The 21,909-nt window shown below is 45.6% G+C and overlaps 1 protein-coding gene across 5 annotated transcripts in view; it reads left to right on the top strand.

Annotated features, from left to right (window-relative positions):
• SYT9 (synaptotagmin 9) overlaps positions 1-21,909 on the top strand; it is a 221,877-nt gene that overhangs the window by 186,042 nt on the left and 13,926 nt on the right. For 2 of the 5 annotated variants that reach the window (XM_008008133.3, XM_008008160.3), the window contains one exon: positions 15,366-15,450. The exons of 2 other annotated variants lie outside the window; for them this stretch is intronic. In XM_008008133.3, coding sequence (XP_008006324.2) covers positions 15,366-15,450 — 85 coding nt within the window. Of the gene's footprint in view, positions 1-5,672; positions 5,892-15,365; positions 15,451-21,909 lie in introns of those variants that run through there. One more of the 5 variants, XM_037999773.2, reaches the window with a different exon arrangement.

Raw genomic sequence — 21,909 nt, 5'->3', positions numbered from 1 at the left:
TTAAATATTTGTCCCTGCCCAAATCTCATGTTGAATTGTGAACCCTAATGTTGGAGGTAGGGCCTGGTGAGAGATGTTTGGATAATATCCCTCATGGCTTGGTGCTGTCCTCATGCTAGTGAGTGAGTTCTTGCAAGATCTTGTTTAAAAGTGTGTGGCACCTCCAACCCCCTTGTTCCTGCTCTGCCATTTGCCACACTGGCTCTCCATTTGCCTTCTGCCATAAGTAAAAGCTTTCTGACACCTCCCCAGAAGCCAAGCAGATGTAAGTGCCATGCTTCCTATATAGCCTCAGAACTGTGAACCAATTAATCTGCTTTTCTTTATAAATTATCCAGTCTTGGATTATTTGTTTATAGCAATGTGAGAATGGACTAATATACCAATCAAGAAAGTAAATACCACCCAAAGGGATTAAGATTGACTATAAATTTTAAAATATGAACATTCTGAATTTTTTTTTCCTGTTATTAATGCTTAATGAAGTCCTGGAAATGGGAATGGAGAAGTGGATCCAAATACATCCACATCTACTTGTGCTTTCTGCTGGGCCTTATCTGCAATCTCTCTCTGCTATGGTCTGAGTGCTTGCATCCTCCCAAAATTCATATGTTGAAACCTAATCCCCAATGTGGTAGTATTAAGAGGTGGGAAGCAATTAGGTTATGAGGGCTCTGCCTTCGTGAATGGGATTAGTGCCCTTATAAAAGAGGCCCAAGGAAGCTTGTTTGCCCCTTCTACCATGTAAGGACACAGAATGATGGCCCCAACCATGAGGCAGAGAGCTAGCACTCACCAGACACCAAATCAGCTAGCACCTTATCTTGGACTTTCCAGCCTCAAGGACTGTGAGCAATAAATTTCTGTCATTTATAAATTATCCAGTCTAAGATATTTTGTTACAGTAGCCCAAAAGAACTAAGACATCCCCCTTAATGACTGGAGTCAGAATCACATCAAGAAATAAGGCTGAGTTGGAGCCAGCAACATTTATTCACAAGAGAAAGACAGGAATTGGACTGGCTGCAGAGAGGTCCACAGACTTAGAGACCATCCACCTCAGCTATAGCACAAGGCTCAGTACTGTACTTCCAGTGTTAGGGCTCAGCACTGTATTTCCAGTGTTAGTGCTATTCTCAATTCTGTCCCTAGTTCCTGCTACTGAGGAACTCCATACACAGCAGGACAGTCTTTTGCTGTGCCATGAATTCAAACACAATCTGTAAAGACAGTTAAGGAAACTACATCTGTGCTTGGGCGCCTTAGAGAATTGTTAGCTTGAAGTAATAAGAGAAATGTCTGGGCTGGGTAGTCCTCAAAGACTCCCTTGTGGTTCAAGATAACAAAATATAAAGGCTGAGCATCTCGTGCTCCCAACCTAGTTCTAGAAGCATCTATGGAGGGATAGTAAGTGGGGCTCTCTATGGCAGTGATTGCCTCTAATGAAGGAACCAAAAGCCAGGCAGGGATTAGGGTGGGCTTCTGATTTTAGAAAACATGATGGTAGAGCTCTTCATAGGAAGTTTTTAAGATCAAGGTAGGATCCTGCTTGGAGGATCCTAGCCTGGCAGTCTGGATCAGCCTGGAGGTGGAGGTAAAGGGTGTGGAAGCTGGACTCACTTTGGCACACAAGGTCCAGGAATGAGTTGACAACCAAGGCCCCGTGGCTATGGAAGATTGTATCACATGACCCCAAAGCATGGCAGGGCAGCCAGGGGAGCAGTTCTGCCTCTCTACCTTGGGCCTGCAGGGTGACATCAACATTGATAACATTGAAGGCATGATGTTGTCAATATTTATTACAAGCACACTTGTAATCTTAAATTTGCCCTTTATCCTAGCCTCTATGGTGCCTATTGTATTTATGGGTGAGTAGTTGGAGGTGACAGAATATATATAACCTTTCAGCTGCATTTGAAATTTTATGTTTCTTAAAGTTACAGAAAGTTCGTTCCCAGGATTAGGGCTAATGACTCTTCTCCTGCTCCTTACAGATAATGTGGCACTTCCATTGCCTAGTATGGAACCAATACATCACACGAATGTGCGCTTACCTAGAACTAGTCTTATATCAGGAATGAGGATCCAGGGATCCTTGCAAAGAAAGAAGTAATAATTCAGAGAAACCTTATACTCTCAGGATAGGAAGGGGGAAAATCAAGGATACTGCCATCAGCCAAATGGTTTGAGTCCAGGCAGAATCTAAACCATCACTCAAAGTGTGCCATCCGCTCCAGCACCAGCCCTCCTGATTCTTTTGCAGGTCAGCAGGCATGAAAGAGTTAATAGCAAAGGCCATGAGCAACTTGCTCACTGTTATAGAGAAATCACTTTTAGTTTAGTTGCTGCTGCCAGAGGAGATGCTTGATAGCAAGAGAGGAAATAATAAGGAAGAAAAGGACTTTTGAATCACATGAGAGTCTTCAAGGACTACTCAGCCCAGATGTTCCTCTTATTGCTTCAAGCCAATAATTCTCTAAAGCCCCCAAGCACAGATGTAGCTTCCTTCACTCTCTTTACAGATTGTGTTTGAATTCATGGCAGACCAGGAGACTATCCTGCAGAGTATGGACTTCCTCAGTAGCAGGAACTAGGGACAGAATTAAGAATGATATAACATATATGAAATAACTGAAATAACTGTATTCCATAACTGGAAATACAGTGCTGAGCCCTGTGCTGTAGCTGAGGTGGATAGTCTCTGCACTTTAAAAGAGAGTCCTTGACAAACTGCAGACAAAGACTGATATAGCTTCTTGATTAGAAAATCAGCTGAAAGGCCGGGCGCAGTGACTCATGCCTGTAATCCCAGCACTTTGGGAGGCCACAGCGGGTGGATCACTTGAGGTCAGGAGTTCAAGACCAGCCCAACTAACATGGTGAAACCCTGTTTGTACTAAAAATACAAAAATTAGCTGGGCATGGTGGTGCACGTCTGTCATCCCAGCTACTTGGGAAGCTGAGGCAGGAGAATTACATGAACCCAGGAGGCAGAGGTTGCAGTGAGCCAAGATTGTGCCATTGCACTCCAGCCTGGGCAACAGAGCCAGACTTCATCTCAGAAAAAGAAAAAAAAAATCAGCTGAAAAGACCAGAAGAGAACTCCATGAGACAGGGAATAATGGTGAGCCAGGACTATTATAGGAGAAACAGATCTGGGCCAGATTCAGGACCTCACGCATTCCAATTTTAGAGAGGAGGGCTTGGAAGTTAGGGACTGAGCCCTCCCACCATCACTACCCACTCCATGCTAAGAGAACATTAGGTGGCCTCTGTGTTTAAGACACTGTGCTGCTGAGCAGGACATGCTTGCTATTGAGGTGGGTAGGGTGGTAGGTTACATAAGGTTCCTTCCAGGCAGTAAAGAAGCTGAAGAAAGAGCAGGTTATAGAAGTGTTGGTGCAGCAGCCAGCCACAGGGAAAGGAATTTGGTGGCCTTGGAGGAAGGGAAAGTGGGGGCAGTATCTTCTGTAGGATTAACATGGATTTGCATTTGAATTGTAAAATGAGAAGTTGCTTAGTCTGATCCCAGATTGAGGGTCCATGGTGCTCGTATGTATTTCTAGATTATTTGTAATATGTTGTTTATATGCATGTATATGTACAAATGTAAGAGCTCTTAGCAAACTTAAGCATACACACAAAGGCTTAAATTACTTGTTTAATACAGTGGTGTCCAGTTGGGTTTTTGTTTTTTTGTTTTTTTGGGTTCTTTTTGGCCAAATTCTTTAATGAAGTCAAATCTAATTTGAAAGTTGAATGTCTAAAACAGATAAATGCAAGAGCTACTGGGATCGAAGCAGACAAATTGAGAAAAGCAAAATCATTTAATCAAAGAGGAAGACATGACACAGCTCAGCTTCCTGGTGGACAACCTCAGTTGTGCTGTTGTTACTAGTTTTTAACAGGAAGAGGAACCTAATTCCAGCTAGGCCACTTAGAACTGCTGAGCTTGAGCGAATTATCTTCTCTCTCTGAGGATTCATTTCCTCCTCTGTAATATGGGGATATTAGTAGCTGGTTTTAGATAACTGTGTGTGGATGATTAAATGATATAACATATATGAAAGCACCTAGCATAGTATCTGGTGAAAGCAGTGAAAGATGTTGGACAATGTTTGTGTCCTTTCTGCAGCCAATTAAGGTTCTAGGAAGCTGTAACTCTACCCATACTGGCTTTCCAGTAGCTGATTTTTTATTGTTCTATTGTACTGCTTAAATAAGGATAACTTTTCCAGAGATAGCCCAAGTTTCTCATTTCTCTGGCTTTTGGAATTTCCAGTGCTTCACAAAGACTTTAGTGTTAAGAATGTAAGATGTAGCACAGTATTTCAATAAGTCCCTAGTTCTACATGGAAGAGAGCAGTGTGCCTCGAATGTTCTTGGCATTGATTCACATTTGGAGATACATTTCAATCATAACATGGACCTAGATATAAAACTGAAACAACAGTTTCATGAAAATACATATAACATGATGCACTTTTTTATTTTTTTATTAAAAATAGACTACTGGTCGCAATCATTAAATTAATTTCACAAACCCATAATGGGCCACTGCCATTGCACTGCCTTTGCACAAACCCATAATGGGCAGCAGCCCATTTTTGAACACACACAGTGTTCAAAAAACACTGTGTGATATGCACTTTGAAAACGACCGCTGCATTTTGATCCAGTGTGGGAGTGTAAGAAGGAAATATGGACTCATAACTAACTGCACATATTTTTAGGACCCTCTAGAGTGATTTTTTTTTTCTGAAAAGCCAGAATTCTAAAATTGTCATCACATATTTTCACTGGAAATTAATGTCATCTCTTGGTTTTAGCTTTTCTGCATAAAACACTACATGCCTGAGTTTGTGTTGCCACATTTGCATAGGCACAAATAAGTTATTTTTACCACAAATATTTAACTTTCCAGTTTGGAGCTGTGCTGTGCTTAGCCTAAACAGCATAGAGAGACCAACTGTGTATTTATAATTAAAGAAAAATGCTGTGCAAAGCCACAGAAGGAAGGAAGAGGCAATTCTTGTTGGAGGTATGTGTCACTGCCATGAAGGGGTTCCCTGAGGTGCTTGACTCCACGTGGACTCCTTCATTCCTGCCAGGTTGCAAATACTACAACAAGTGCTGTGGAGAGAGAGATGAAGATGTAGCACCTGCCTGTAAAAAGTCTAGTGGGGGAGTCTGACAGGAAATTGTTTTCCAGTGTAACAGTGTCAATCATATAATTGGTGCTTTCAAATTTTGTATAGATGGGAGAGTTGCCAACCCTCCACAGGGGAGAGGGTGGTGACCAGAGACACATGCTGACCCCACTTGAGCAGGCTCTTGGAAATACGGAAATCCTTCCCAATAGGGAAGGAAAGGCTGAAGATACAAGAGAGATAGGGGATAACTGGTGTATGGGCTTTGACCCGGAGACACGTGGCCCAGCTCTTCTCACAGAGCACACGGGATGCTCTGCCCTCCTATAGCAGGCACATCAGGGCCCCATCTCATCTTTGTGGCATATGGAAGCAAATGTTACTCCATGGGCAGGATTCGGAAGCAGCCATGTGCTGCTCTTAGGACAAGGGCAGAGGACCCAGCATTAATGCAATGCCTTCTATCACCTTTCCCAACTACCAGAACTTTGGCCCACCCATCATCTGCCTCCTCTCTCCCAGGTCTCTTGGTGCCCAGGTTTTCTCACATACTTGCAGCACTCTCTGGTGTTGTGGAAGCAGTTCTGCCCTCTTCCAACCTGACTCAGCCTTGAAAGGGCCACTTTTTTCACATTGGTGCAAGTAGGTCTTTTGCCACCATCCAAGCCTTGTTCCTATTCTTCTATCAACTTTCATCAGCTTGTACGGAACAATACATCCCCTCCCCAATGCTCTGCTGTGCACATTGAAACTGCCCTTCTCAGATCTGAGCCCCGCCTCTGTCATCCCATGAACCTCCTACATCCCACCCCTGACTCTTGGATGTCCCACTTCTGTTCAGACTTCATCTCTGATTTTAGCATCAGATACAGAAGCTTTTTCCTGCTAAGTCCTCTCCTCCCAGATCTAATTCACAGCCTCTAGTCCAGCTGTGGGCAGTCTTTGAGCATTTACTCTAAAGCTCTAAGGGACCCAAAGGCGATGCAAGAGCCACCTCCCACCACTCAGAAAGGAAACACTCACTGTGTCCATTTGGCTTCAATCAGACAAACCCAAGATATTCAGAGTGATGAACCAACCTGAAACAAATCCCTAAAAATCTACTTTCACAGAGAGGACAAAGTTTCAGGAAAGAATGGAAGAAAGTATAGAAACTGGAATTATACAAACTAGTAGGGGCATGGAGGCATGCACACAGCATAGAAGAGAAGGAAGTCACTCTCTCTGCTTCAGTGTCATGATGGTGTGAGACCTTGACCAAGAATGTAAATTTAAACCTTCTGGGAAACCTTGTTCTGCCCCAGCAGACAAACAAAAGGAGGCTGAGAAGAGTCAGTGTCAGGGCCAAGGTGGACTGATAGGAGGGAGGAGCATGTCTAATCTCAAGCAGCCTGCACTGGTGCAAGGAGACAGCCAGGAACACTGGGACACACCTGCCAAGGCTGCCAGAGGAGCATTTCATTGGAGTGGACCCCTCAGGCCAAACCACAGGAATTGCAGTCAAGCAACATCAAGTCAAAAGACAGGCTGCAAGGTAGGAGGTGAAGACATGAGCAGAAGGCTGGAGAGATTGAGCAGAGACTTCAAAGATGGAAATCAGACTTTAGCAAATGAGAGGTCAGGACAAGGAAGCAGGAGTGTGTCACAGAGCAGACAAGAGGCAGAGCCCACCCTGGAACATGTTGCTCACGGTGCCTACCATCTCAGCCTCCCCTGCATGCATGTACAACATCACCCCTAATATCTGTTGAACAGGCAGCCCTAACCACCGTGGTTTGTAAAATGTGTATCCCTGGCCACAGGTGATTGGATCAAGATGGGGACATGCTCCCAGAAACCTGTTTATGGGCAGTCCAGTGACTTATGACATGGCCTGGCACCCTAAGGTGAGTTGGGTTGATTAGATTACGCCACCAAACTTAGAAATGTCAGGGAAATGAAGCAATCATAGTTCCTTCTCTTGGGCTTCTCTAAGAATCCATTTCTATTATTGTTCCATGAGTATTTTATTATAGAACACCATAAGCACTCCCATCTAGACTTTCATTGAACTACCTTGAGTGAGCCTCTATTCCCGTACAACCTGAAGACTCACCTGAACACGTATGGACTTGTAGCTGTCCAGAAGTACAGTGATGAATGGTGTGTTTGGCTACTACATTTGTTTTCACATAGTTTCCCATGGTTTAGAAGTGCTGAAGATGAAACCTTAAAAGAGTTGGAACCCCCCGCCCCAAGTAGAACAGAAGCTGGAATTAGCAAAATAACACAAATAGGCATGAGATTCATCCTACTGCGAGGAAGTCACACTTACAGGAAGAGAAGCACAAATGAGGGAGGACCCCCGCTCACTTGAGTGTACAAAAAATGCTGCGTTTAGAAGCTCAGAAAGATCACAGTTAGTGACTTTTCCTAGAGGGGGTATAAGAAGTTTCATGGAGACCCAAAAGGTCTGATGGCAAGATACCTTCCCAATGTTGAGTAAAGCGCTATAAAGAGTCTGCCAAAACTATTCAAAGCCACTGCTTCTCATGGACATAAACATTTCACCAGGAGTGAACATGGCAGTATTTTTTGAGTGGAAAAATGAAAGATGTGAGAATACAGGTGGTATTTTCATTGCTTCTTCCTACTGCCCTTTGGAACTCTGAAAGACTGAAGAATATCTAAAGATGATCAGTAGTGGACTCACAAGAATAGGTTGATATTTAGAATGAGGTTCTGAAACACAGCTTAAGATACCAGAATAAATCATTCTAGCCAAGAGTGCAGAGAATCTTACAAAGGCATGAGGGACAATGCTGCTTAGTGATTGATTAGCTGATCTCATCCAGAGGATTTAAAAACTGATACCAAGAGGAAGAGTAAGACAACACAATAAAACAGACAACCCACAAGACCAGTTGCTATGAATGACATCCAGTGGGATGTGGAAAAAAAGGGTTCCAGGACAGGAGGTTTCCAGTGATTCACAGGAGATAAGATTGAATCCTAGATGCAAATGACGGCCATGGCCTTGGGTGTCCTAATGCATCCTGCAGAGAGAACAAATAGAATAACCCAGGACAATGACCACAGCCTTGTAGGTATAACTGTAACTCAAACATATCAACAGACCACTTAGAAGCAGACAGATTAATGTGCTATACACGCCTGAAGAGCTGCGTACCTAAGGTTTAAAGCTCATTGATATGCATATTGTGGGCATTAGCAGAAATGAGCCTGCCAGGGGCATATGACAGGTGGAGAGGTGAAACTCCTAAAACAAATCAAAGCACTAGTACAGAGACAAAAATCCAGTAGTGAGGGAGAAATCCACTGAGGAGATGTTTCCTGGAAGTCTTCTTTGGTTAAAGACAAAGTGAAAACTTCTCCAGTTGTTTTGCTACCAGTATTAGAATACTTTTGATGTAATGAACAGAAATCCTGACACAAACTAGATTGAACAAAGAAAGTGTAGCATCTGGACAGAGTGTCTAGAGATAGGATTGTAGATTCTGTAGTTAAGGATGGGGGGTTCAGGGATTGTAGATTCTGTGGTTAATGATGGTATCAGGAACACTGGTTCTTCCCAGGCTACTGGGCCATCCTTCCTTCGATTCATCTTCTGGTTGGTCGCAAGATGGATGCAGATCTAGGCATTGCATCCAGACATAAAAGTATCCACAGGAAAATGTACTTCTTGTAGCTCTCTGTTAAGAGCAAGGAAAAAATTATTCAATTGCCCAGCAAACCAGCTCCTTACACATCATGGCCAGAAGTATGCCAATGTTTGAAGCAGTCATTGGCAAAAGGAATGGGACTGTGTAGGCCAAACAGGTTCAGCCCTGAAGATGGATCCCTTCTTCTGGGACACCAAGAAAAACACCATCCCCTTCTCCCCTGGCAATACCCAGCCAACCTTCCAGTTATGACTCTCCCCCACAGACACCCGATTTCTTCTCATGACAACTCTGCACTCCATTATCCACCTTCCTGGAAGCAAACCATTCTGTAGCCTATTCCAAAAAGCTCAAGCCAGCACATACACCACAGGGCAGCAAACCAAATCTGAATCTCAAAGCTTGCCAGACCAGCAGCGCCCACTGAGAAACTGTCCAGATAAGAGATGGTCCCAGCAAACCCACTGCCTCCTGCCATGTCTCTGCACATGCCATCGACGCTCTACTCTCCAGTGAAAATGGCTGAGGGGAGGAGCTTTTCCTCTACAGACCCAACGCTGCCATTTCCCACCCCTGTGGTGGGACTTGAGGAGGGGCTGGAGAACATGTCTCCACACACACGCGGCTGTGGTCTGCTCTTGGCTCTCTCTTCCCACTCTTCTGCAGTGCAAGCCAGGGTGGAGGATGATGTGAGACCCGACTTTTGGAACACTTGTCATTTCAAGAACCAGAGAGTCAAAACCCTTCAGGCATGTTTGGAGTCCCAGAGAGCTCAGCACAGGACTCGTGCTGCCAACACTGTGACTCTAGACTATCTCTCTGGGAATCGGGATTTCAGCTCCTCTCTCCACACACCTTCACCACCAGCACTGGGCACCCACTTCAGCAGCTCCCCACTCAAATTAGTCCCCCTCCTGTATGACACTGGGCTTCTGACACTGGCTGAATTCCTGTCAGCCATTTTCTCCAGTCCTGGGACTCTCAGTGTCTCCAGATACTCACATGGGTAATGGGTTCCTTGACTCAATGCCAAGCATCTGTCTCCCAAAGAGCAGTAGCCCTTTCCTAGGGCCTCAGCCGTCAGCTCTGCTGCCCTTTGCTGCCCTCCCCTGGCCATTGACATCACTGCAGGTAACTCTTCAGGACTCTAATGGGTTCATTGATACGTCGATTCAATAAACACTTATTTAGGGGCCCTCTGTACCACGCGATGTCCAGACACTGAGGATTCAGTGATAAAAATACATGGCACCTGTCTTCCAGGAGGAAAATGAGAGAGAGAGAGAGAAAAGGAGAGAGAGAGAGAATAAATGAATGAATGAATGAGAATGAGAATGAAAGAAGGAATGAGAATGAGAGGACTTTTTGAATGGGAATGAGTGGATTCTGCTGTGCCCTTGTGGAAGTCTCGATTTGCTCATTGTTCTGCAGTCCCCACTGCCTAACACCTTCACCTGAAAAGGAATCCCCCGGCTTCCCCTTTGGAAGTGGAGTTAGAGAATTTATTTTAAACCGAATATTTCTGAGCAAGTGCAAAGCACCCTACCCGGCACTGGAGGTATAATGGGGAAATGCTGGTCCCATCCCCCACAGAATTTACAATCTGGCTGAGGAAATAGACATAAGAAAATAATAGAGATTGTTTAATAACAGTTATGGTGTTACCTGGTACTGTATTCTGTCTTAGTCATACCTAGCAAGAGCTCCACACAACAAGGATAGGGCATGATGTCCATGTTTTAGGGGGTAAAGGAGTGAACCACAGAGGGCACAGTCTGTGCACACAGTAGGCACCTCAGGAAGTGCTGAATGCATGAAAGAGGCTGCAGAGCAGACAAAGCTCCTGGGAGCCAAGGCCAGTGTCTCCAGCCAGCTCAGCTGAAATCAGCAGCTCACGTGCTCCGTTCTTCACCTGCAGCATGCCCACTTCATCCTGAAACTCTCTTCTACCCAACCACCTCATCTAAAGATGCAGATCCTAGTGTCCCAGACAGGACTGTTGGCAGGATCCAAGTCAAGTGAAGGATAATTCAAGAGCCACAGTCCAATAGTGCAGGAGCCATATCTGCTCTATTTGTCATTGTATACCCAATCCTTCACATAGTACCTGGCACATAGGAGGTACTCCATAATTCTGTGATGGTTGTTGAATGAATGCATGGATTTTGCATAACTATTCAGGGAGGAGCTTAGCTTCTACAGAGAATTTGGTCATGATTGGATTCATTTGATCAGTGGAATCAGCCATCCCAGATTACTATAGCCAAAAGTAGATTTAGAACCTAATTTGGCCTATTGGCTACCAAAAGGGTACAGACTCTGAGTTGTAGTGAGACTGCCAGTCTCCCTGCAGGCCCACGAGGGCTCCCCCATCCTCCCTGGGCTGAGATTTAATAGTGCCTTTTTTTGCTCAGTCTGCTCTCTGGTCCTCAGGATGAGAGATCAGTATGAACTGATCTTCCTAGGGGAGGAAGAAGGGTTTCCAGCTGCAACGAGAGAGCAGCGTGCAGTGACAGTGAAGCACCAGGATGTAGAACAATGCTGCGAGAACACATTCCCTGAGGTTTGGGAATACACTTCTTTAAGGGCTGTGCTCCCTTTTTGATGGGTCCTAGTGGGCCTCTGTGCTGGTAGGGACCGACTTTTCCTCAGCGATCCAGTGGAGGCTGCAATGTATTTTGCTTAAAACTACAGCTGGTTTGTAATTTTGGCCTCAGACAGTAATTACAGCTGCTGGGGCTCCTTGGAGGGATAATTACGGAAAGAATTCAGCATATTCATTTTATCTACACACTTAACCATCAATTAAATCATTACCATCTAATCCTATTCCAGAGTCTGGAAATGTTCTGTGAATATATAATTTTGAAGGCACTGAATTTTGTTTTCAGATGGTTTTAAGTGAAAAATTGCCCAATTTCCATAGCCAATGGAGGTTTTCTCTATGAAAGCAGAGCCAAGAGTGTCTCCTGGCTTGTGGTTGCTGCCTCCCTGGGGGCCTGCACCACATAAAGGGCCAAGCAGGGATGGATTGATAGGAGGGAGCTGGGACTTTGCCTTTGATCTCCCATGTAGTTTGTGATTTTCCAAAGCAGGATTAGCACTGGGACTTAGAGGTCAGTGGCTGGGGACAGACTAGAAGGTGACTTGTTTTGCCAAGGAGCTTCCAGGAGAGTCTTCCCCTGCTGGGATTCTGCTAGGGCCCTGGGCCGTCATCCGCTTATCAAAGCCGGGATGGGGTCTTTTCACTTTGGGAACCCAGGAGACAGTGTGGTATTTAAAAGCATGAGTGCTGGAGCTGGCTTCATATTCTGGCTTTGCCATTTTTGAGCTGTATGTCCTTGAGCAAGTTTCTAAATTCCTCTAAACCTCAGGTTATTCTACTCTTTAGCAACACAACAATAGATCCTACCTCAGGGAGTTGTGTGAGACTTAAGTGAAAAAATGAATGTAACATGTTTAACACAGCATCTAGAACTTAATGGATGCTAGGTAAACTTTGATAATTGATATTATTTAACATACATGTATGCAAAAGAAAAGAAGAGAAGCAGAAGGGAGAAATCAAATGTCCAAAAATGTGCTTCAGCGGGAACTAGGGCCTCTGAAAGCACATGTGGCATGGGCTGGGGCTGCCCCTGAGCTTCGCTGTCCAGCCTCGGACTCCACGGGCGCTCTCTGCTCTCTCTGACCTTGACTTCCCTTGGGGATGGTCCCCTGGGAGCCTCTGACTGCAGTCCCCCTCTGCACCCCTCCTCTCTGACCCTGCCCTCTCATGGCTCCAGCCCTGGTGCTTCTCCAAAAACCTTGCTGCACTACTGGCCCCATGATTATGCCTGCTCTCCTCCTACACTTCCAACCAGCCTTTTCTCTCTTTCTGATGGGCTTTCACTGGCTGACAGTGGGACATAGTCATGCCTCAAGTTTCTGACCTAAGTCACTTTTGTTTTTTACTACACCACACAAAGCAGCATCTGAGAAGATGGCCCACAGGGATGCAACTGCTTCCTGGCCTCCTTCAGCCAGGGAGACACTTTTTCTAATAGACAGGAGGCTTGGGCTGAATCCTCTTCAGACTATGCCTAATACTGGAATCCCAGAGGCACTGTCTATACAGTGGGGCCGTGGGGAAGTCTCGTCTTTGTGAGCTGACTCTTCCAGATGGCTGCACTAGTCCTCTGGCTGGTGTTTGGGCTCAAACCATCCTACCCTACTGCCCACAGCACATGGTTCCTGTGCTGAAGTTACTAAAAAACCCAGTTCTTGTAGCTGGCATAGAACTGGTCACAAGGCTGGCTTTTGCCCTGGCATAAGCAGCCTCTATGTGGGAACCCCAAGCTGGGAACCAGCCTCAGGCACAGCATCAAGTCCACGTGCCAGATTTGCCTGGAAAATACCCACTTGACCTTATAGTTGTGCCTATCGCCGAGCCAAGGGCTGCAAAGGAAATGAGAAGCTCCCAACTGCTGAAATCATGGAGCTGGAGTATCAAGTCTCTGTGTTCAAGGATAATCATAGTTATCGTTGGAAGGACTGTACAGTGAAGACTAATTTTTAAACACCTCTGAGAGTTGTAAGAATTAAATAAGTTAATAAATGCAGAACACTTACAAGAGTGCCTAATACCTAATGTTTGCTCAATGGATATTGGCTATTATTAGTAGCATTATTATTAAAGGAGAAACCAGGCTTCATGAGGTTTATGGAGTCTTGGCCAGAAACACTGATTTTCCTGCTTTGAGAACTCTCAAGAGGGCTTACTCTTGGGCTGGTCCTCCTGTCCAGTGATCTCTGGAGCCAGTGACAACATAACAACTTCTCGATCCCAAACATTAGCATGTGGTACCACAGGCACCACAGGATGGTCTTTTAAGAACCTAGATCCTAGCGCTTCCCAGAGCAAGGGAAGAAAAAGCCCTCCCTGGCCATCCCTCCAGCCCCTCTGCCTTGACTCCCTCAAGGGGAAGCAGGAGGTGACACCAACAAGCTCCCTCTCCAGAAGCGGAAGACTAGTACCCTCATTTCTCCTTGCTTCTCTTCCCCTCCTCCTGAAGAATGTGGGTAGGTTGTTCCTGCCCTGCCTTTCTGTCTGTGAGCCCACTTTGGTCCCTGGTCAGCTCCGCAGGCCTCCTGCAATCACTGCTGAATAATGAATGATCCACTAGGCAGTGAGGACCCAATCCCTGAGGGGAGCTTGGGAGAGAAGCATGGGACACACCAGCATCACCAGGGCTGTCCACTTCAGGGCCCAGAGGCATGCATCCTGGTGCCCTTTAGCTTCAGTATTTGCAGTTTGGCAAATGGAAGTGTGTGTGTCTGCAGAGCTGGTGAGGTCACTCTGTCTGATGGACCACTAAGGCTTTCCAGTGTTCTGGAACTGTCCGATTCAGAGTCTGATCAATCTTGCCCTTGTATCACTGATTCTCTGAGCAGGGACAGATGTGGCCACCTTCCTGTGCCATAGTGAATACCTCAGGGAACTGCCAGCCCCCTTCACGACTCACCTTGGTACCTTACTCCAATTCTCTGTATTTCTCTCTGGCTCTCCCTGGCTTCCTTTTATAGGTTAGAACCCAAGTTCCTTAGAGGGCACACAGAGGCCTTCACAACCTGGCTCCTCTCTATCTGGAGGCATAGCCAGTCACTGCCTCTGAACATTTTATGCCCCAGCCCCAGCACACAGACCACTTCTAGGACCCTGGCAGCACTGCTTTGCGGTGTCACTTTGCTTTTGCATGTACTGTTCTCTTTGTCTGTGATAGCTACACAAAGCTCCCTCACAAACATTTACTTCCTTTGAACTCAACATACAGATAACCTTTTCTCTGTATATATCTCTTTGTGATAGCTCCCATAATGCTATTTTGTAATTTTGTGTTGGTTTTCCTGAATAAACTATGAGTTCCTTGAAAACAGATACTGTATCTCATTCATCTCTGAATCCTGAGACCATTGTGTAGGCCCCAGCACACAACTAGGTGCTCAGTGTTGGCTGAATGAGATCAAGAGGGTGGGCTCAGCTTCCCATGTGCTCTGCATGAAGTGTGCAAACTCATTCCAGACTCACAAATTAGAGATCCTTCATTGACAATCATTGTATGGTTTCAGAAGATTGCACATTCAAACGTCTACACTCTAAAAAGCTAAATGAAAAACACCCTCACCAACAGCATCTCATGTTTTGCTTAACAGCATGAGCTCTACCTCTCTGGAGGGGCTTTAAGCAAAGCCTTGACAGTCTGCAAGGAAAGAATTACCACTGGGCTTGGGGTCCCGTGAACTTTGGGATATTTCACAAATATCCCAAATATTGTTGAGACAATCTAGTGACTTTGTGAAACTGAGGAGAAATCGGGAGGCCTTCTCTCCGAAGGGCTTCAGAGCCATCTGGTTCTATCTGAGATTTATTCTGAATGCAGCCTTTACAGTGAGAGGGTGCCATACTCAGGTTCAGGGATCTGGCTTGAGACTTGGGGAAAACATCATTGCCTTTGATGGCACCTGCTAAAAACAGTGTGGATACAGGCACCTCATGCAGATCTTCTCTGTTCAGGGCTCCAAATCCCTGCTGCAGCTCACCTCAAGGCGGAACAGGGTAGCAGCACACACCTCCTGCTCCAAGGACGACAGCATCCTCTGTGAGTGTGCCGCTTTAGCAAGATGACTGTGCTTTATTTATTGCAATTTCACGCTACGATTATGCACATCAATCTGTGCTGAAAATGGCAACTGTGCCCCCTGTGTCTCCAATGTTGTATGATGTGTGGTTCTGCTTTCCAGACATACTGAAATAGTTTGAAAAAGTGGCAAACCCTGCTCTACAGAGCAAAAAGAATTATCTCAAAATAACTCACTTTTCATAGGCCTTCAAATGTAATTCTTTAGCAGGCACAATGAGGGAGGGGCAGGGTCTCTCCAGCTTCCCCAGAGACCTGAACCCCCCTTTTCAGTCGTGGCTTCACAGTGGATGGGTCAGCACTAAGGATGAGATGGCTGCCAGGCCCAGTTGACTGGGGTGGGGCAGATTCAGGGCTTGAGGTGGAAAGGAAAACTGGGAGCAGCAGGGGGTTAGTCTTCACAGAATGAAGGAGGGTGGCCAAGGGTGTTGCTGATGGAACCAGGGAGGAGAAGCCAAGACTCAGAGGGTTATGAGAAAGTGGAGAAGCAAAGGCATCAAGGAGCCAAAGAGCCCAGGCATGGTGGCTCACACCTGTAATCCCAGCACTTTGGGAGACCGAGGTGGGAGGGTCACTTGAAACCAGGAGTTTGAGACCGGCCTAGACAACATGGCAAAACCCTATCTCTACTAAAAGTACAAAAATTAGCTGGGCGTGGTGGTGGGTGCCTATAATCCCAGCTACTCAGAAGGCTGAGGCACAAGAATCGCTTGAACCCAGGAGGCAACAGTTGCAGTGAGCCAGCCTGGACAACAGAGTGAGACTCCATATCAAAAAAAAACAAACAAACAAACAAAAAAAAAAACAAGGAGCAAAAGTGACAACCTTGCCAGGCCACCCTGAGATACATAGATGCATGGAATGTGAGGGACTAAAAGGCCTCTTGAGGGTGCTACAAAGAAAGTGTTGTGACTTCAAAGGAGAACCAGGATTCAGTTGAAGTGCGAAAGTGGATAGAAAGCTTACATAAAGGATTAAGGATGTAGGGGAGGTAGGCATGGAACACCAGAGGAGGGCTGGAGACAGTGGAAGTGGAGGACTGGTTTGGAGAAGGGGAAGTACGGGGCAGGATATGATGATAGTAGAGACAAGAGAGGCAACTGGACTGGGGGTGTGGAAAGTACAGCCTGCCAGGTTTGATCTCAAGGGGCAAAGTCTGCTTCACCCAGAGGAAGCAAGGTGACCAGGCTGTCCTAGAAAATAAAGCCACAGTCATCCTCAGACCAGCTGTTCTCCTGGAGTTGTTTGAGAGAGGGCCTGAACTGTTTCTCCTCATGTACCCATTTATTCATCCATTCCCCAGTGTTTGTGAGCACTGGGTCTGGTGGGCCCCTGCTCTTCCCTCCACCTTAAACCCTCTCCTGCCTGCCCCACTACCATACCCTCCCCTGTGCCCAGCTAAGTTCTCAACTCCTGTCTGCCTTCTCCCTGATGCCAGTCAGGATGCCACTCCTCCCAAGGTGGCATGCTTTGCCTGTAATATGATCCCTCCAATGAATAACAATCCAATGTGAGATTTTCTACTCTATCCAGGCCACTGTGCTCAGCGCTGTACAAGCATCCCTAGTTTAGCTGTCACCCTGTGAAGTAAACAGTTTTGTCTCCCCAGATAAAAGAAACTGAGGCTTAACTAATTCATCCAACATCATGAGACAAATAACTGGCCGAGCTGTCAGATTAAGGTAGATGGTATTATTTCTTCATTGTTATATGCCCCACCACACTCTTGTCAGGGTCTTGACTCCAATGACTTAGGACTCGGGCCTGTGATTCGCTTCAATCAACAGAATGTGAACGGATGATAACATGCCAGTTCCACATGTTTCTATTCACCCCCTTGAACTTTTAGCATCTGTCATGGGAATAACATGCCCTGGAAAACGGGCTTCTTCAGCTTGGTCCTGGAACAAGACAATGCAGAAGTAGATCTCTACCTGTCTGGCAGAGCTGCAGCCAACCACAAACTCATCAGCAAGAAATTAGCATGTATTGTTGTAAGCAACTAAGATTTGGGGGTTGTTATTGTAACAAAAGCTGACTAAATGCAGATTTAAACTCACAGTGTTCCTCCATCTCAGTGCTTGTTGGGCATAGCTACCAAGCTTATTCGGGTGCAAATGTGGACTTACTTCTCTCCACCTGTTAGGAAAGGCTTTCTCTCTTCATTGTTTTATCATCAAGATGAATCTCATAACCTATTGGAGTTCCAGTTTAACTTTTCTTTTTTCTCTTGCCCTCTCCCTGGAAAAAGTTTTACATATGCCGACACATGTCAGCAAACCTCTCAACCTCGCTTCTGCGCTGGTCAAGCAGCTTTGAAGCCACAGCTATGCCAATCAGAGCACAACCAGTTTCTGGCATGGTCAGTGTAGGGATCACACAGTAATGCTGGTTTTAAATGACTTTTCCTTCTCAGCTGTTATTATTCAGCTCACTTGACAATTAAAACTAGAACAATGCCTTAGAATTTTAAAGAAAATTATTTTGTTTCCATCCTGCTGGCACTGATTCATCATCCTTTATGACTTCACATTCCCAAATAATTTGGGATGTAGGTTTTTTGCTAATGTACTTTCAGCTGTTTTGCTTCTGATGTTTCCTCCCCACCTAATCAAATGCTTCAAAATAACCACAATTTCTAAACCCAGTAGGACATGCACTGAATAATATGTAGTAAAATTTATTAACAGAATGCCCTTTGTTTTTAAAACTCTGAAAGTTAATGGAATACTCTTTTTTACTTTAGAAGTCATGCTATGTTCTGTGTGGTTTTCCCACAGATGTGTTTTAAATGTTGCATTCTGTTAAGACTAAATTTTATAGTTGCAAAGATTTTATTCCTCCAAAGCAGAACATAATTTTCCCTCGTTATCTTAGCTTGAAAAGGCCTGAAGTGAAAATGTATGACTTTGCTTATGCAGCTTTTCTTCTCCTCTTCAGATAAAAGAACCACATTTTCCTTTGAAGACTCATCCCCTCTTCCCCCTCTAACCATGTAGTTTGGGTAGAGGTATCCACATCTTCAGCTCCAGGAGCATCTTTGCATCTCCCCAGGCTTAAGCCCAATCATCACATTCAGGGATTGGTTCAGGGTGAGTGTGTGACCCAATTTAGGCCCAGGAATTTTGTTGGAACTATCAGGAAAAGTCACACCTTTCCACTGGACTTGAAGCTGTGAGGATATAAATGTGGAGTTGCTGGCTGCTATCTGACCATCAAAATAATAGACTGCACTCCAGGATGGAGTGAAACAAAAGAAGGCATACTTGAGAAGTGGAGAAGGTGATAATGAGTCCTGATGACACTGTCTGAACCTCTGGATCCAGCTGTGCCTGAAATTGTTTCTTGCAAGGGACTAGCATGTACCTCATAACCAACAACAACAAATCTGACATTGCTGCTGGTTGGATCCCAACTCTAGAGAAGGAGATAGCTAGAAAATCAGTCTGCACACACGAAAGCAGAGAAAATATATACAAAATACCCAGTTGTTAATTTTAAAATGTGAATGAGCAATCAAGGGTCACTGAGTAAGACAGAACTGACAGCATTACAGGTTTATATTTCAAAACACACACACACACTGAGGAAACAAAACAAACAATGATAAGAAATCAAATTCAAATGTGAAATAAATCAAAAGCATAATAATCTTAAGTAATTAACATCTAGAAAATCTACTCATAAGCACTTCTGCTTGTTGCCACATTGGCCTCAAGTATTAGATAAGAATGTCCTGGCTCCCAGAGGCCTTCTCACTCCTGATTCTGTTCCCTGCAGTTCTGCTCACTCAGAAAAGCTACTCTCTGACTCTATCCACTGCTTCTTTCCACAGAGGTATGGGTATGTAAGTTGGGCCCATTTCAAAGGCAATCTTTTCCCATCTTCTTGTGCGATGTCTTGAGAGGCTATTCTAAAGAAGTTCTAATTTTTGACAAAGTTTTGCTTCTACACAGTCAAAATGATCTCACTGGGGCTTCGACATGTTGCTCCTGGTCTATCCATTAGGACAGCTCTGAAAGTCCCCCTCTCTTCCCGAGTGCTTTTGTTTTTGTTGTTGCCTTACCCATAGTCCTTTCAGAGAGACTAGTCCTTAGAGCAGAGCATAAATTCCATACAAGATAGCAATGGAGCCAGTTGCCCAGAGAGCTTTGAATGGGACAGTTATCACACCCTGAGTCAAGTAGAATGCTTTAGGTTTCTAGGAACAGAAAACCTAACTCAAACTCCTTTTTATGAGATGAAGTTTCGCTTTTGTTGCCCAGGCTGAAGTGCAATGGTATGATCTCAGCTCACCGCAACCTTCACCTCCCAGGTTCAAGCGATTCTCCTGCCTCAGCCTCCCAAGTAGCTGGGATTACAGGCATGCGCCACTACGCCTGACTAATTTTGTATTTGCGGTAGAGACAGGGTTTCTTCATGTTGGTCAGGCTGGTCTTGAACCCCCAACCTGAGGTGATCCCCATGCCTCAGCCTCCCAAAGTGCTGGGATTACAGGTGTGAGCCACCATGCCCAGCCCTGAAACTCCTTTGAAGAATAAAATAAGGCCAGGCACAGTGGCTCATACCTGTACTCCCAGCACTTTGGGAGGCTAAGGTGGATGGATTGCTTGAGCTCAGGAGTTCTAGACCAGCCTGGGAAACATACTAAGACCTCCATCTCTACAAAAAAATAACAAAAATTAGCCAGACATGGTGGTGTGCCCACTATGGGGAGGAGTGGGTACTGTGAGTGCAAGCTGGGAAGATACTCCAAAGTGTTTCCCTAACCCCTAAGAGCCAGCCATTGGCTTATCTATCATCAGTTCCCATGACCATCTTCAGTTGTCCTGGTCTCTAGCATGCACACATTCATTCAGCCAGTGTTTATTGCGCCCCGCCATATGCCGCATGCTATTCCCAACACTGGGAATAAGGTGTTCAGCAAGGCAGTGGGGACCCCTGCGCCATGGAGGTTGCATTCTGATGGAGGGAGACAGGCAAACTGAATCCAGTTGAACAGAAAATAGGTCATCACAAGCTGGAGGATGCAAATACAACAGCAAGATGTGACAGCAGTGATGGGGCACTCCTTTGTCCTGGGTAGCTGGGGTAGGCCCTGAGAAAATGACACTTTCCCTGACTGACCAGAAGCAGACAGCCAAGCAAAGGCCTGAGAAGTGCGTTTCCATCACGGAGCAGATGGCCAGCACACAGCTCTGGAGCAAGGACCAGGGAGGCCTGTCCAGAAGTAGAGAGGAGGCGGGCGTGGCCAGGACCATGAGCAACGAGAGGTAGAGTTGTAGGAGAGGAGGTCGAAAGGGAGACAGGCCAGGGCGCAGAGGGCATGGCCCCTAAGTTCAGATCTCACTCTCCCTCCTCAGAAGCACCAGGGAAGAGGCCTTAAGCCCAGTCTCCTTCAGCAGGCACCCTCTGCGGTCTCCTCTGCTTTGACAGGCCAGAGGCTCCCAGCTGGCCAAAAGGGCTTAGCTTCCCCACAGGGCAGGACACCAATCCCTAAGTCCAGGTAAGTTGCCCCTTTTCTGACATTGCTACTCCCCAGTCCTTTTTCTTTCCTTTCCTTGCTACCTACCTGATTTCCAGCCCTTGATGAGATTCTAAGCCTCCAGCTCCCAGAATCACCCTTCATTTTAATACTCAAATACCCTGAGTCCTCACCCTTTCGCTCTAGCCCTTCGTTGATTTCTTCCTCCAATATGTCTCTGCGGTGGCCTGAGGAATGGTCTTTTATGCTTGTCATGATTCCAGATGATGCTTACCATTTCTGCTCCCCGCTGCACTCCAGGCTTCTCTATGGCCATCTTTAGAGGCTTTCAGCTGCTTCTCCCAGCCACCATCTTCTCCCTGCCTTATCCCCCTATCCTATCCCAAGCACAGATACAGCCCCTTTCCCCATTTCCCCAAAGCATGCAAATGCCAGACTGTAGCATTTAATGAAGATTTCCTCAGGGCTGGGGATAACACAAGTGAATTATAAGACAATGCAAGTAACTGAAATTGAAAATTCTATAGCCAGGGAAAGAAACATCCATCTAATATCATAATTGTGTCTGAGAATAGGAAACTGCCTACGGGAAACACATTTTACATGGTTATGCAGAATAACACAGCCTGTCATTCTGAGATAGGACCTGGGCATTACCTTTAATAACCTAAGGCCCCTGATACCTCCCCAAAGAGCTGTTTCCCCAGGGCCCCAGCACACTGTCTTGCAGGTGATTTCTTCACTAGGGTGCCAGGCTGAGGAGATGTGTGAAGCTAAAGTCAGCTTGAAATCAGCTTTCTCTCCACTCACCGAGTGGTGAATTTACCTGGAGGAGGCTTCTGTTTCTAAGTCACACAAAGGCCCAATGCTAACAGTATGGTTGAGAGATATATGCCATGGCCTACTATCAGCCACAGTGTATAGAGAACAGCAGA

The sequence above is a fragment of the Chlorocebus sabaeus genome, chromosome 1 (genome assembly GCF_047675955.1).
Source record: "Chlorocebus sabaeus isolate Y175 chromosome 1, mChlSab1.0.hap1, whole genome shotgun sequence".
Taxonomy (NCBI): Eukaryota; Metazoa; Chordata; class Mammalia; order Primates; family Cercopithecidae; genus Chlorocebus; species Chlorocebus sabaeus.
The sequence above is the reverse complement of the archived record's forward strand: the minus strand, read 5'-3'. Positions and strand labels throughout refer to the sequence as shown.